Source organism: Trachurus japonicus, chromosome 17, assembly GCF_045865225.1.
Source record: "Trachurus japonicus isolate A0001 chromosome 17, Traja_1.0".
Classification (NCBI taxonomy): domain Eukaryota; kingdom Metazoa; phylum Chordata; class Actinopteri; order Carangiformes; family Carangidae; genus Trachurus; species Trachurus japonicus.
Genome location: NC_140923.1, coordinates 14001718 through 14017161, shown reverse-complemented (window position 1 = coordinate 14017161; position 15444 = coordinate 14001718). Strand labels below are relative to the sequence as shown.

The window sequence follows — 15444 nt, the reverse complement described above, 5'->3', positions numbered from 1 at the left end:
CCACGCACAGATATTGTTAAAAAGTGGGAACTATAAAAAAGTAAAATAAAGAAAAAAGCTCTGAACTTTAAAGCAGAGTTTTCAAAGGGTATAACTACTGTAATCTTTGATAAAAAAAAAAACCTTAAGTCTTACCCTGAAATAAAATGTCAAGTTCACTATGCAGTAATTTGATTTCTTCATTTTATTAAAAGTTAGAGATGAAGTCAGCTGCTCACTGTCTGGACTGTGTCTGTAAAAAAAAAAAAGTCTCAAAGTCTTGTGAAATCAATAGGAAACATCCTGAATTAAGATGCTGTGTCAGTGTGGTGAGTGTACAGGATTCACTCATGAGAGGCCTTGAGCAGAGTTTGATGTCAGCCCACTGAGGACTCGCCTTCATCCTACAAAAACTCACACTGCAACCAAAGACCAGACTGGCCCGATTCCATCTTAACATGTAAATAAAAGAGCAGCAAAACGCAAAAAGTGAAATGAAAACACAACAGGGGAAAACAACAACAAGCCTTCTGGTCGCACGAAAAAGAAAAAGAAGAAGAGACGAGCAGCGCCTAAAAAACTCCTGGTTGTTTACGATGATCCTCTCCCAACCTAATTGCTACGTCTGGACAGAGAGCGGCCGTGTTTATGCCTGTGCGCGGCTCTGATTGCATGCTTTGGCTCCTTCAGGGAGGCTCAGCCCAGTTCTGAGGCTCTGCATGTCTGCCTGGGCACTCCCCGGCGTGTTCCCTCCCCCAAGCCAACTGGAGAAACCCCCGGCTGAACTGTCACTATCGGTCCCGTTATAAACCAACAAGCCTCATCTGTCCTGGGCAATGATAATAGAAACATCTCAGCCAAGACAACACTCACTCTGCCTTGGAGGATGGAGCTGGACGCACTTCTGTCAGAATCAGATATTGGCTTTGATTGCATGTTATTTGATGAACAAATTACCACACTTCAGTCAAAGACACTTTATATCATGGCATAAGAAAAAAACTGTTTTGATTTCTGTAGTTCCCGCCCCTCTCTGTGTTGTCTGAGTTCCCCCAATGTGGTGTTGCACTCTACAAGAGTGGCTGAAGCTACACGCGTGGGGAAGTTTGCAGTGTGGTGCTGCTGCTGCTGCTGCAGGGGGGCTGGGGGTGGTTGTCCAGCTGCCATTATGGAGGAAGCTGTTTTTAGTGTGGCCCAGCTGGTGCAGAGGCTGCCTCTCCTCTGATAGTGTCATGGATGTTGCCAGCAGTAGGCTGCTGCTCTCTGACTCTCCCTTGAGACTCGTTCTGGGGAATAATGGCAAGAGTAGGAGGAGAAAGAAGGTCCTCTAACTGAGATTAATTAGTGTTTTTTGTATTATCCTAGGCACAATGGCAAGTGCAGCTCAGGCTAGATTACTTATTGTTTTATTCTTAATGTCTGCGCTAAATATGTTGCAGGAGAGAAATTGAATGTTTTTGTCTCCCTGGTGCACGGGGTCTGTTGTTTTGATAGCGCGCCCTTGGGTCGATAAAGACACCTAGACAATAGTGAAGCATTGGCAGAAGGAGGTTGTTCATAAGGGGTAACGGTGATCTTCTCTCCCTCTCTCTTCTTTCTTGTCAGGCTCATAATGCGCTCATGCAAATGCAGCTCACTCTTGAACCCAAGACGCGCGCCTTTCTTAGAGGGCGGCTGCTACATATGGATAAGCCGGGATCGTTTTAAAAGGCAAACCGTTCACCTTTTTTGACCATTTCAATCAGGAGGTAATGAATTGACAAAGCTCCTCCGCCTTCACCTGGACAACCAGCCTTGTTTACGGCGCCGTTGGAAGCTATAGCCACTTGAGTGGAGAGAGAGAGAGAGAGAGAGAGCGAGCACCCACTGACTGAAGGACGTGAGAAATTTAATCAGAATTTAAATCACATCAGCAAAAGATGAGATTTACCGTTGAGGAGGGAGGGGCGCCGCGTTGTGAAAATAAGCTAATTGCTTTTGAGCCATTCACAACTTTGTGTGAAAATCACACCTTGCACGGCGTTGGCAAGGTTACGGGGTTAAGGAGAAACCCCATTATATGATTAGGGGACGAAAAGGAACAACAAATTACAATGTCTGATCAATTCATGAATTAATTCCTTGGGCGGGTTGACGGACCGTCATTTTCAATTTAGCGAGTTTTGTGGGCTTAAAAAGCGTCCCGTGGTCCGGGTAAACAGGATTTTTTGCCATTGCTATAAACAGGATTATGACGGCACACTGTCCTGTTGTGATGGAGGACATATTTGTATACTGTATCTTTTTCCATTAGTGTGCATGGTATGTGCAATTAAGGCTAATGATGCAGCTAGGTGACTCACGTGAAAACGCTGCGTGTTGTGTAATGGGTTTGTATCAGGCAAATGGGCCATTATATGACCCATTTATTGCAGTGGAGCGCCACCAGTGCGCACTGCATATTAAGATGACATATTAAGCCATTAAGAATTTGCCGCTGATTGACATGCACCAACAAAGGATGCTGCCAGGGAACATAATAAGGGTCAGTTGTTCCCCCCCGACGAAAATGACAGGGCTGAAACGTGTTGCGCATGATGGATGGTTTCAGGTGAATCCATTTGACACTGTCAAAAGAAACCTGCCAGGTCCTTCATATGGAGAGCCCAAACTTATTCAGTGTTATTTTATCAGGCCCCTTTCATGTTTCAAAGGACACTGGGAAAGTTCTGGGAAATTGAGTGGAGGCCACGGATGTTCACATTAACAGCCTAACCCTCACAGCGAGAGCATTTTTGATTGGTGGCAGACAGTGAGAATAGCCCTGTCTTCATTGACATTTCCGAAGCAGCCGCCGTGCTTTTTCTGCGGCGGTGACCTCTGTGAATTTTATTAGCAAATGAGACCTTGAGGGTTTGGGTTTAAAGAGCGCCCCTTCATTCTGATTTCCCCCACATAATGATTTTCACAGAGTTCAGGACCTGAATGGAGGAGAAATAATGAGCGCTAGTCATTATTGCAAATTATATCCTCCGCTCAGACCATCACTCAACTCATAATTAATCTAAATACCTTCAACCTATAGACTTTGATGCTCAGGATTAGACAGTACCCTATGTGCGTGAACTAAATTATATCAGACTGTATCTCAATTAAAAAGACTTTTCCCTCTTTTTAAGAAAAACTGCTCATATATGCAAATACGCAGTCATGTAGGCACTTAGAAGCTCAGGTTATTTTTGCTTTGTCTCTCCTCTGTGTAGTGCATTTTATTAGGATCCGCATGTCTAAAAGGAAAATCTGATTTGCACATTGGAAGCTGGTTAACCTTTTTGGTTTGTCTGCAGAGTGTTTCCATTCCTATACAGTCAAACCAGGAAGTATGAATTCGACAGAAAGGGGTTAATAGGATTCATCTGACATTTGTCTCGGGTCTCTGTCTGCCTCTCCAGCAGCCCTGAACCTCCTCCTGCTTCCAACAATGACTTTAAAATAAAAAAAAGAGAGAGCGAGAGAAAAGAAACGACAGCCTCTAAAGACATGGGCAGAGAAAGATAAAATTAGGATGTGGTCCTGTCACATTGTTGTAATCCTGAAAAGCTGTCATTTCTAAATTGAGTTTGATTGTTTTGTAAAAGACTTTGTTAGTCTTTCAAAGGATTATGGTCATTACCCTTTGCCTGTTTCCTCCGGATAATGTCAGAGTAGTTATCCTCAGATAAATAGACTTTAATGTACAAGACCCATTGCCTCGACAGAAAGACCAGCGTGGCCACCGAAAAAGTTATTTTATTGAATGATTAGGTGCTAAAAACCCATGAAATTAAAGCGTTTAGTCCTTTTAGTCATTACCAGTTTGTCACCATGCTTCCGTCGGTCTTAGCCGAAGGGACTTTTCTTCCCATATGGACTGACACAAGCTGCCACCAACTCCCAGCTGCTCTGCCAGTGTGAGTGACCTGACAGGGTGGAGGATTAACCTGATGGAAGAAGCCTTCCCCTGCAGTATGTCCACGGTTCCCTCTCAATGGCTCATGATACTATTAAAACCACCGAGGCTGTTATTCTGGCTTACTTAACGTCCAGCTGAACCTGAACATTTGTGGGCTCGCACTCGCTGGAAGAGACTTCATCCTGGTAGAAAGCTTGTGTCGGATTGATGCCGGCCAGATATTTGTCAGGTTTTTTAGACTTTCAGAGAAAATACAGCATTTAATTTTGCATACATGCTGTTTCTTAATGATTTAGCATTGCACCCAAATAACATGATGCAGCATAACCAAAGATAATGTCCATTTTTATTCCATCCCATTCCTCTGTTTTGTCAAAAACTGTCAGTTTCAGTGTGACATTCAGGTGTGTTAACCTCACTTCTTCGTAACCATGCACGTCCTAATCTGTATGCGGTAGTGCTTGTTATATATGTGTATAAAATAGGTGGAGTTTTCCTTTTCATTAAAATAAAACACTTGACTCAATGACAGACATTTAGAGAAATTGGCTCAAGACCAAATATGAAACACTTTATTTTTAAACCAACCTTTTGAATTGTGGGCTCGGCCACAGTCAGACAGTCTGATGATAATCAATGCATGGTTTATGTTTTATTTGTGTAGCAGCAACCATTATTTATGCACACACGCTGTCCTTGTTAATAATGTCTAAAAGATCTCAGGGTGATGAAGAACAACTTGAGTACATGTAGCATCTGCAACAGGAGCGTCTCCCCCTTTTACTAATTCATTTCTCCATGTTCTCCATCTACAGCAATCACTATAATTTAAGGTGAAGTTGGCCTACATTGAAATAATAATAAATCTGTTCTCCTGAATACCTCAGAGCCCTGGCCTTTGCAGAGTTGCAGAGACGGGCCTTGAGTGTGCCGAGAGCTCTCTATTTTTAATTGGTCTTGAACGCACCATTGTTTGGGCACAAGAAATAGAGAAAGAGGAAGAGAGATGGAGAGAGGGGGGGGAAAAACCCTTGTGCATCACTAGCACATTAGCACAGCACTAACACAGTGTCATTATAATTTGCTCTTAGTCTCGCTGGCTAATTAGTTTGTCATGGTGCAGCAGGTCCTGCACAGTATGTGGTCATTAGGCTCAGAGAGCATAGAAACTGAATGACAATCACTGTTCCCTTGTCATCTTTTGTTAGACAGTGACAATAGCAGCACGATGAGGCGTCACACTGTCACTTGAAATGCTGTATTCTTATGTTTTATGGTGGTCAATAATTGAGGGAAGGAGCGACTTTTTCCCCCTGTTGTGTTTGGGTTCACTGACCCAAATCAAGACGATTTACAGGCTTCAAATTCGGTGACAAGAATTTCACGGCCTCGCAGCCACAGTTCTGCAGCGACGCCTGACAGTCGGGAAGAAATAGTCTAATATTTACACGTATCCCCATCAAGTATGTGCATTTAAATACCAACAACATCTGCATTCAGCTTTTTTTTTTTTAAACAAGAAGTGACTCCACACTGAAGGTGCCTATTGTTTTATTACTGTTTCATTAGCATGGTAGTAAAAAAGCAATACGAGTGCTGCTTGAGGGATCTGATATTTTCATCTCTAATTACCAGCGAAAAGCAGCGCTGTCACAATGTGGCAGTTTGAAACCAATAGTAATCCACCTGTTTAATTCGTCAAATGCAGCGGTGATGCCGGCGTCTTAGTCGTCTACAACCGAACAATTCATCAACTGATTATTAGTGCTGGTTCGCATCACTCCCAGGGTTACTGATGTTTCAAAGGGGCGAAAAAAATAAATAAAAAAACCAGTCCTGAGCACCAGAGCAGATGGCTGAATGTTATTAAAGAGACCTCGGAGCCTTCGCATTGAAGCACCTGATCGAGGTTGGACAAACAAGTGTCTGAAAGTCGACTCATCTCCTGCCCTTCTACGTGTACGTTACACAACTTCCCGCGTAGCCTCAGAAATAATTAGGGCCCAGCACTTGAATCGGAGACAAACTAAAGGTGAATAATACATTAAAAAGCACAGAGAAGAACAGCAGTTGCGCCGCTCACAATGGTGGATCACAGCGCAGGGATCATGCTGTGCAGGAAAATCTGTAACACAGAAAAACCAACCGTCATAAATAGCTAATCACAACTTGAAAAGGTGCCTGTTATTACAGTAAACACAGGGAGATATTATTAATGTCTTCGTGTGACACACTCGAACATTAAAGCTCCAGTGAAATCACAAACATACGAGTGAACAGACAAAAAGTTACATACAAATATGAACTAAATATAACTTAAATCTTCAATTAAATCATGTACAGTAGGTTATTTATCCCATATCGTCTTCTCCTGGGGATGGAGATGCTCTCAGTTGTCATGGCGATGTCTTGGTTGACATCATGTGATGCCAGTGGAACGTTGTCATAGAGACAGATCCGCGATGGCTTTAGGTCACGTGATGACAACTGAGATATCTCCATGACAACTGAGCGCGCTTCATTCATCCTCTCATGCAGCCACACAGATCAAATCATGACTGTGTCCGAAATTATAACCACAACAGACAGACGCTCAACAGGTTGTCGACAAGTCGTGTGACATCATCATCATCATCATCATCAACCCCACATTCATGCACTTCTACTACAGCCATAAGAAAGAAGCATTGCATTGTGGGTTGTTAACACATGCAATGAAACTACTTTTTTTTAGGGTGATTTTTTTCTCCCAACACAGCCAAGTGTAAATGTATTCACTATGCATCGTGATACATTATTTTCTTCTTCTAACAATCCCATAATTCAATGAACTACATATTATGATATTGACTAAGATGATGAGAAATGATGGTTATAAAGTGTTGAGCGTCCTATAGTATATAGGAAATTGTAATTGGATTTTGACTGATTTGATCATTTTGGACACAGATTATCACAATTTGTTTTAGTTGATTGAAAAAATTAGAAAAATATTATGAATTTATGAATCTTGTTCTTGTTTGGTTACCTGTTAGAAATGATCAGAAACCAGTTTAAGCCTCAATTTGTTATTGATCCGCAGCAAAAAGCTCTGTGGCTCCACACACTCTGTATTCCAGGTGTGATCCATGAGTTCCAGACTTGCGAACACAAACAAACACTAAAGTGGGATCACGTTCTTTCACCACATGATTGCGGATTGTGGTTGAACTGGTCTGTGTTATGCAGGGGAGAGACATTAAGAGTTTACAGTCTCTCTCTTCTAAGATATAATGTCCATTATAAAGCAACAGCTCAATTGTACCTGACAAACAAAGCCAACGAGGCTGACTCTGTGTCATCTCAACTCCCTCCTCCTCCTCCTGCTGCTCCTGCTCTGCTCCCTCTCCTCCTGTTTCATTGTGTAAACATGACAGAGCCCCCCCACTCGTTATCTGAAGCTGGAGACAGATGGAATTGGTGAGCGTTACAAGTGCAGCACAACAAGACAAGTGGGCAAGCTCGAGTCATTGATGGAACAAATAGGGTTTTGTGAGAGGCTGTCTGGCTGACACGCTCAGGGACCGAGCCCCGCCGATTTACTTGACGTTATTTACCCTCCCTCCTCCTCCTCCTCCTCTTCCTCCACAACACACTCCCTCCTAATTTTTTTTTAATGCCACATCTGAATGAATCGCCAGATGTTAAATTTATTGACAAACATTCACATCCTCTGCGGGTTCGGCTCTACTTCACTTGAAGGAGAGCGGAGCTTCTCGTCTACAGGTTGTTTGTCTCACCTCAGAGCGAAAATGTGCCTTCAAGTTATTACAAAAAAAACAAAACATGTATTTCAACATAAACTGAGTCTCTCTTGGCTGCGGCTCAAATGCTGTTACCATTTGTGCCATCTCATTACCAAGCCAAGTTAAATAGGATGATGACGAATAGAATGTGTTCTGCGTCTCCTTGAAAGTTTGCCAATATAATAATTCTCACTTGTGTTTCATTGGCAAGAGGGGAGAGAATTAGATTAACCTTTAATATTGAACCAAAGCGATAAAATCTAAATGGGGCTTGCTCGGCAAATAGATTTTAACTTATTGATTTCTCATCATTTCCCTTCTCTCTATCATTTAGGGAAAAAAAAAAAACGTTTCAAATATCCAGCGTTTTTAGGACGAGTCTTTCTCTGTCCTGCTATTTTGATGAATGATAATGATTAGAGAGTCTCCATCAATCCAATGATAGGAGTGTTTTCTCATTAAGGGTCACATGCTACAATCCTCAGTGCTAATAGTAAAGGTCTCAGCACAGTCATTTACCTGCTCGCTGCCCACTCTTATAAGATTAGGGCTTTTGTTTAGTTTCTATTCAACCTGAGGACTTGATTGCTGCTAATAATCTGCTTCTTGTCTGTGACATTTTTCTGCTCTATTATTAACAAGTCGCATCGAAAACCAACACGTCCAACAGAATCAGATGCAATAATGATAACATAGCCTCCATTGTACCACAGTTTTTTTGAGTTTTTGCAAGTCTTGTGTAACTTATGAAATAACACTATTGTAATCCTCATAGATTGGTGTTTGATGTCTTATTTTAAAGATTTTAGTGATGTTGAGTTTTTGAAATGCAGAATCAAAAATGTGGAGTTATACCCAGTTTAGGCTATGGTTGTTGGTAATTAACCACCTAACTTGTAATAGTGTTAATGGTTAAAACCCATGGGATATAGGGTATTATTAAAGGGATAGTTCCACATTTTGGCAAATTGGCCCATTGCTACTGTATAATCCCTATAGTTTTAGGAGTAGGTTCGTTACCTTTAATTGTCGGTGCAAGTTATTTTTAGAACGGCGGAGCAGAGCTGCGAGCTGCTCAGAGCTACGCTACAGAGGCTAATGAGATTTCTTGGTTTCCCTCATCAAATACACAATCCAACAACTCCAAAACGCTCTGGTGGACAAGTTGTGACCTGCATCACCACGCTATGAGAAAACAACAGAACGTTACAAGACCGAGTTGTTTTGGAGTTGCATTTGATGAGTTTGATGAGGAAAACCAAGAAATCCCATTAGCCTCCGTAGCGTAGCTCTGAGCAGCTCGCAGCTCTGCTCCGCCGTTCTAAAAATAGATAATTCAGTTCTTGTGTGGTGATGAAAAGGCAAAGAGGCAAAGATTCAAAATAGGATGTAACATCTGGGAACCATGAATGTTAGTACACATGTTTATTTCAATATTTATTATTTTTGGGGGGCTATTTTATACATTTCAGTGTTTCCCCTAGAATATTTTTTAGGCCCGGTGGTACCCAAAGAAAAATCCTGAACAGACAAGGCGCGTGGGACAGCACGCACCCCCCTCTATTAAATATAAAAGGAGGCCCACATCAGGGTCCTACTTGTCCTGTCGGGCAAGTAGTACTTCTCAAATCTACTTGCCCCATCTAAATTCTTACTTGCCCTGCCTGAGAGGGTTTTTTTCTGGCTGTGTGGTGCATTCTTTCGCTCCTGACTTATATCTTACTAAAATCCTTCCTGTTGACTGTATACAACACCACAAAACACCTCTTTCTCCGGAAAGCAGTATTTATCATTATTTATAATTACATTTAAATGGCAATCATTGCAGACATGTAAAATTAAACGCTATTTCACATTATTTGACCAGTAGCAGTTACACCCTCCGTCCCCTATCTGAACAGGTGAGCCACTTGTTTAATGCCCAATTGCAGTTGAAATCTTGAACTGAAGGGCCTTTAATGGCCAAAAACATTAACCTGGACAACATTTTAACAGATAGCTGGCTCCTCCAATCAGATTTTGCATTCACATGCTGCAGTGGACAATTTAGCTTCAATATTAATTCAGTATCTAAAAAAAAAATTATTAGACAGGACCAATTAAAAAAATTTGACCTGAACTACTGGAAATAGCCCAGACTTTTCCATGTTATTCGAGTTTATTGAGACACCCCTGTAAAACTCAAGGATGAGGGACATTGAAACAACAGTGACAGGCAAACAGCCAATCATCTAACAGCTGTGTTTCCATATTTCGCACATTCTGTGACATAAACTGTAAACTGTTTTCTTGTCTGTAACAACATCTATTGCACGTCTGTCCGTCCTGGGTGAGGGATCCCTCCTCTGTTGCTCACCCTGAGGTTTCTCCGATTTTTCCCTGTTAAAAGGGTTTTCCATGGAGTTTTTCCTCAGTGGATGTGAGGGTCTAAGGACAGAGGATGTTGCTACGATGCCATGTAAAGCCCTTTGAGGCAAACTGTTTGTAAAAACGGGCTATACTAATAAAATTGCCTTGCCTTGCCTTGCCTGTGTAGTTCGGTTGAAGCACCGTCTCCACGTGTGTTTATTGACAACAGGGTTATACCGTAACCTAAAAAGGACACGTTAGCTCGTCGGTATGGTAACGGTAACAGATGACTGTTACTGTGCAGGGCCGGTTCTAGGCAGGCATATATGAGGGGGCAGTCAGAAATGTGAAGGGGGCATCATGTGAACACATCATGCTCCAGCACTTTTTTTTCTCCGTGCTTATAGTAACTTCATTGAATTGGGTTGTTGGCTATGTGTCCAACCCCAACCTGGAGAAGTGGATTGCACTTTGTCAGGCCTCTTCAGACCTGTCCAACTCGGGGCCGGGGGGCCAACCAGGGTCTTAGAGCCGAAATTTTTTACTGTCGTAATGCAAAGAGCCACATTATATGGGGGGTTAGGGGTGCATATACCTGAAGATGCATTGCAAACCCAGAGGGGGTGAAAAAGGTGAGTAGCTAAACCCCTCTAGGGGGGTCTGGGGGCATCCCCCCCCAGAAAATTTTGTGATTTTAAAATATGAGTGAAGCATTCTGGTGTACTCTGAGAAGAGGGGGGTCCTACTATGGTCAAGATTTACAAAACTGAAAGGTAGTCTTATGAATACTAAAGAAAAAAGAACAGAACATTTTAGAAAAGAACAGTGTCCCTTTTTCGGCAGATTTTTGTGCTACAGCAGATAATTTTGTCAACTTGTAATATACACATTTTTTGAGTATATTAAAATGTGCTTTCTCAACTTCTAACATTTGGATTTGAGGGGGCAAGACATTTATTTGAGGGGGCGCTGCCCCCTCTTGCCCCTGCGTAGAGCTGCCCCTGTTACTGCGTGCGTCTGCTCCGAGTCTGAAACAGCGGCGGCGATAATGAAGCAGCGTCGCTCACCGTCTGTAAACGCTCGGTGAAATCGCCGATTAAATACGACGAGCCGCGAGCGACGTACAGCCTCTGTCTCACCTGGTAGAGCACACCTGCTGCAGCGACCCAGTTCGATTCCACCTGACAGTCCCTTTGCTCCGCGTCAACCCCCCCCCTCCTCCCCTGTCTCTCAAGCATGGCGCGCGTCTGTTACCCGCGATACTTTTTCTTTTTTCCAGTAGTTCACTTTCTACAAACCTCAACTGAACAGCGCTGCACAGGGCCTCTTAAATGAATGGATATGGATATTATTTTTGCCATATTATTATTTTTTTTTCGGCCTGGCGGGGGCTCGTACAATGGTAGGGGAAACACTGCATCGGAAGAGTTGGGAGAGAGTGGAATAATAGAGTCGAATAGCGACCTCCTGCTCGACACTAACTGCATCAGTGGGGTCAATTAAACCTTCTCAGCTCTTACGACGTACTGTACGCCTCTCGTTTGTGTCGCAGGTTCAGCCTTCATGATGGTGAACACCTCGGGCCGGTTTGCGGGGCAGAAGGCCTTACTGCTGACGCCGCAGCTGAAGGAGAACGACACTCACTGCGTCATCTTCCACTACTACATCGGAGGCCGAGACAACAGCCACCCGGGTCACCTGAACGTCTACATCAAAGAAAACAACAGCCCCATGGGGATGCCCGTCTGGAACGTGTCCGGTCCGGCCACGCGCTCCTGGGCCCAGGTGGAGCTCGCCATCAGCACCTACTGGCCCAACTTCTACCAGGTGAGGAGGGGGGAAAAGAAATGAACCGTGCTGTGGATCCAGCTGTCTTTTTCATAATGTCTCATTACAAAACTAGGTTAGGCATTGTAAGCCAACCTTTATAGCTGAGCCAAAGTCATTAAAGCCTGTTCACTGGGTGGAGCAAGACAAATTTATTATTTGAGAGGGCCCAAACAATCACACAATGGCTCATTCAAAACACCTAAGATTATTGATTTCTGGAGCTACCGCGGTATCCTTGGTAATCTGCTCTCTCTCTCCCCTCCATCTGAGCCTCTTCTCTTTTTCCAATTCTGAAAACTCATTTTCACTTACCAATGCACATGACTGCTGGCCGGGGCAAGGTGATTTCACACTTGCCTGGCTATTAGTCTTCACTGGGCTTGTTCCACGAGTCCACCAAATGTTAATTGATGCAGGGCAACCCCTTCACCTCCCAATGGGAGACCGTCCCTTGGTGAATTATTTCATTATGGCCTGGCAGAGCCGGTCCACGCTGGAGCCGAGGGGTGTCCCTCCTGCCTGCTCATCACAGCCGCCCTGATAACTTAGTTAACAAGGCAGGCGCACCGCTGAGCTCTGCCTCTCTCACTGCCGGATGCAAGGCAGGAAGTTTAATGAGCGGCGCATTGGACAAAAGAAAGACAGAAGAGTTGAGAAGGTGCAAGATGAGCGACTGTCGACAGGCTGGTGGTGACCCCTGTGTGACATAATGATGCAAAGCCAGTCTGGTCAAATGTTTTCAGTTCAATACTTAAAGACTGAAGGAGTTTATCTGACACATCTCGCTATAGCTGGATCCATAACTCGGGTTTTTAAATTTTAAGAAATAAAACTACTTTCCCAGCTTTTCTCTCTGTAAACTTCAGACTTTCTGACTTGACTCCCCCCTTTAAACAGAGCCGTGTGTTGCTTTTTTAAATCCTCAATACCATAGCGAACATTTTGACATGCTGTTTGTGGCGAGCGTTTCGACCCAAAATGACGTGTTATGCTTTCCAGTGTGTGTTCAGGGAAACTCCCAGCATCTGTTGCCTTTGAAACCTCAGAGGAAGGTTTGTCTCCGCTTTGTAATTGTTCCAGAGCCGATGTGACAACACGGGTAAATGTGAGGATGCTAATGATCCTAGCTCTGCTCTCAGTCAAGAAAAGAAAGACCAATGCTTGAAATTGTCACTAATTAACAACATGGCACTAATTATAGGTATCTTTAATTGCATAGTAACCTACGCAATTGTCAAAGGGAAGCCACCTGATACTTGGAAATTATTTTTTAATTACCGGTACGGCTTTTAGTCATCATGAGCCTTTCAGCCCTTGATAATTACTCTTCTGTCAGGTCATCCCTAAAACTTTTAATTGAGATTGTCATGCTTTCCAAAAAAAAAAAAACAACAAAAAAAGAAGCTGCTGCTCACTGTGATAAACACTGCAATTTTCAGCAAATCCAATGCATGCTCTGCATACGTCCTGCACATGATATTCAAAATATACTCTGCGCACAAGATGAAAAGCCATTATTTATCGTGGTACGCGGCAGAGCAGCATAGAGAAAGAAAAACCCTAATGTCCTCATCTATCTTGATTTCAATACAGTACAGCCAATGGCAGAGCTAATCAATCCTGCTGTAATGTAGTACTTATCCAAGTCCCTGAGGGCTCGCCACCATGGTGATGTAGACATTGAATGTTGGGTTCACTGTCTGTCTCTCTGACAAATGAGAACGGTGAACTTTCCCGTGACATCAACAGCTTTCGTCCCATGTGAATATTTTCACTCTGTGGGTCAGGCCCAATTATGCACTGCACTATCATTGATGTTGGAATCAATTATATCACAGCTATTAGGCAGGCTGACTGATGTCTGTTGCACAAACAAAGGATTTCAATTAGAGAGAGGGGGCCAGTTCATTTGTCTGGTGGCGATATATGGAGTGGTTGCCCTTTTAATTTCCTTTAAATTAGCCTGTAATGAGGCCATAATTGGCACCCAAGACATTCACTTTCATATTTCATGAGACAAAAAAAGAAAATTTATAATTAGACAGCCTTATCTGAAGGCATCCTGCCTCCCAGATGACAATGGTAACTATCTCTGCCTCCACATTCATAGGCTACAAAAGGAATCTCAGATGCATGCGTGTGTGCAGCAGCTTCAGCTACAGCTGGCAGGACATACGTTTCTGGGCGCCACCATATACGGAACACATCCATTAATATATATACCATTTGCCAGTCAGATATATGCTTATATTTAGGCAATAATGGCATGCGAGACATGTGTAGCAGCAGCGTGTGTGGTGTAATGGGTCTCCGCACCACGCCCTGGGTTTGGGAAGGGACTGACATTCTGTTTCCCTTTTTATCACACTACAGACGCTGGAGTACATAACTCTGACATTCTGCCGGGACACGCCCTCTGTCACGGCTCAGGACCATTTGTTTTGCAGGAGAGCTCGTGCCTCCCCCTTAAAATAGCAGCTTGTTCAACCCTGCTAAGCACAGTTGCACTTGATTTCAGTTTTTTTTTGCGTCGTCAGAAATGGCAACAAACATGTCGAGCAAGTAACACTTGATACGGAGCAACTGAAATGCAGCAGCAGCATCGTCCCTTTTTTAAGATATGCAGGGAATAAAAGCACATGTTCACACACCGGTGGCATCTAAGCATGCAGATAGATTTTTTATAGGGACTATTTATTAAATGGAAATATTACAAACAGTTTAAAGTATCCAGGCGCCACTGGCAGCAGCTAATCTTAATCCTAATTTATGCATCACTGAATTAAACAGTCTGCACCACACTTGTTCGCGGGGATAGAGTAGTTGTTACCAAATATTTACACCCACGAGCTGCCAAGTGTAACACAAGCTCGCTAACGTACGACCTTTTTAGAAGTGAAGTAACAGAATATGGTCGACACTTTTGACCTCTCATTGACTCTTGATTAAATGTATTTAATTAGGGTGTAAACTGAAAATCAGATATACTGCTGCCAATTAATGTATTAGATTTAAGGGTATAATCAGCGTTTTACACCCGATTTGTTAATAGGTTCTCTCTGTTTCACTCTATGTTTGCATATATGGTCAAAATTAAGCAACATCTTCATAATATGAGATTTGATTCATTGTTCATCTGAAAGTTATGTAACAGGTTTTGATGCTACAACTGTTTTTATTTTATAGAAACCACAAATGTTTCTCACCAACCAACTAAATTAACGCACTTTAACCTACACTACATTGCAATTGAATGAAGGCTGTAACACATATAACAAAAACCTGCACAGATTACATAAAAAGCCTGCGAGAAAGAAAATGTGTTTTATTTTGAATTCTGTTGACTTGACCCTTCAGACATTGTTTAAGCATGTTGAGTGTTTCACCTCCCAAACACTACGTGCTTGTCACAGCCTGTGTGCTAATCGTCTCAAGGCTCAAACTTAATTTAACACTTGCATGTCATAACACCTATCAGCCGTGACATATTGTGGAAATAATGTCAGTGGCCCGCAGCTGTGTGACCAGCTGCGGCTCGGGCCGCGAGAGCAGATCGCATTAGCGGGGGAG

General features: G+C 42.9%; 1 protein-coding gene across 19 annotated transcripts in view; it reads left to right on the top strand.

Moving 5' to 3' along the window:
* LOC146970269 (receptor-type tyrosine-protein phosphatase mu) overlaps positions 1–15444 on the top strand; it is a 172126-nt gene that overhangs the window by 38731 nt on the left and 117951 nt on the right. For all 19 annotated transcript variants that reach the window (XM_085804829.1, XM_085804830.1, XM_085804828.1 and 16 more), the window contains exon 3: positions 11597–11871. In XM_085804829.1, the coding sequence (XP_085660955.1) occupies positions 11597–11871 (275 nt within the window). The remainder of the gene's footprint in view (positions 1–11596; positions 11872–15444) is intronic.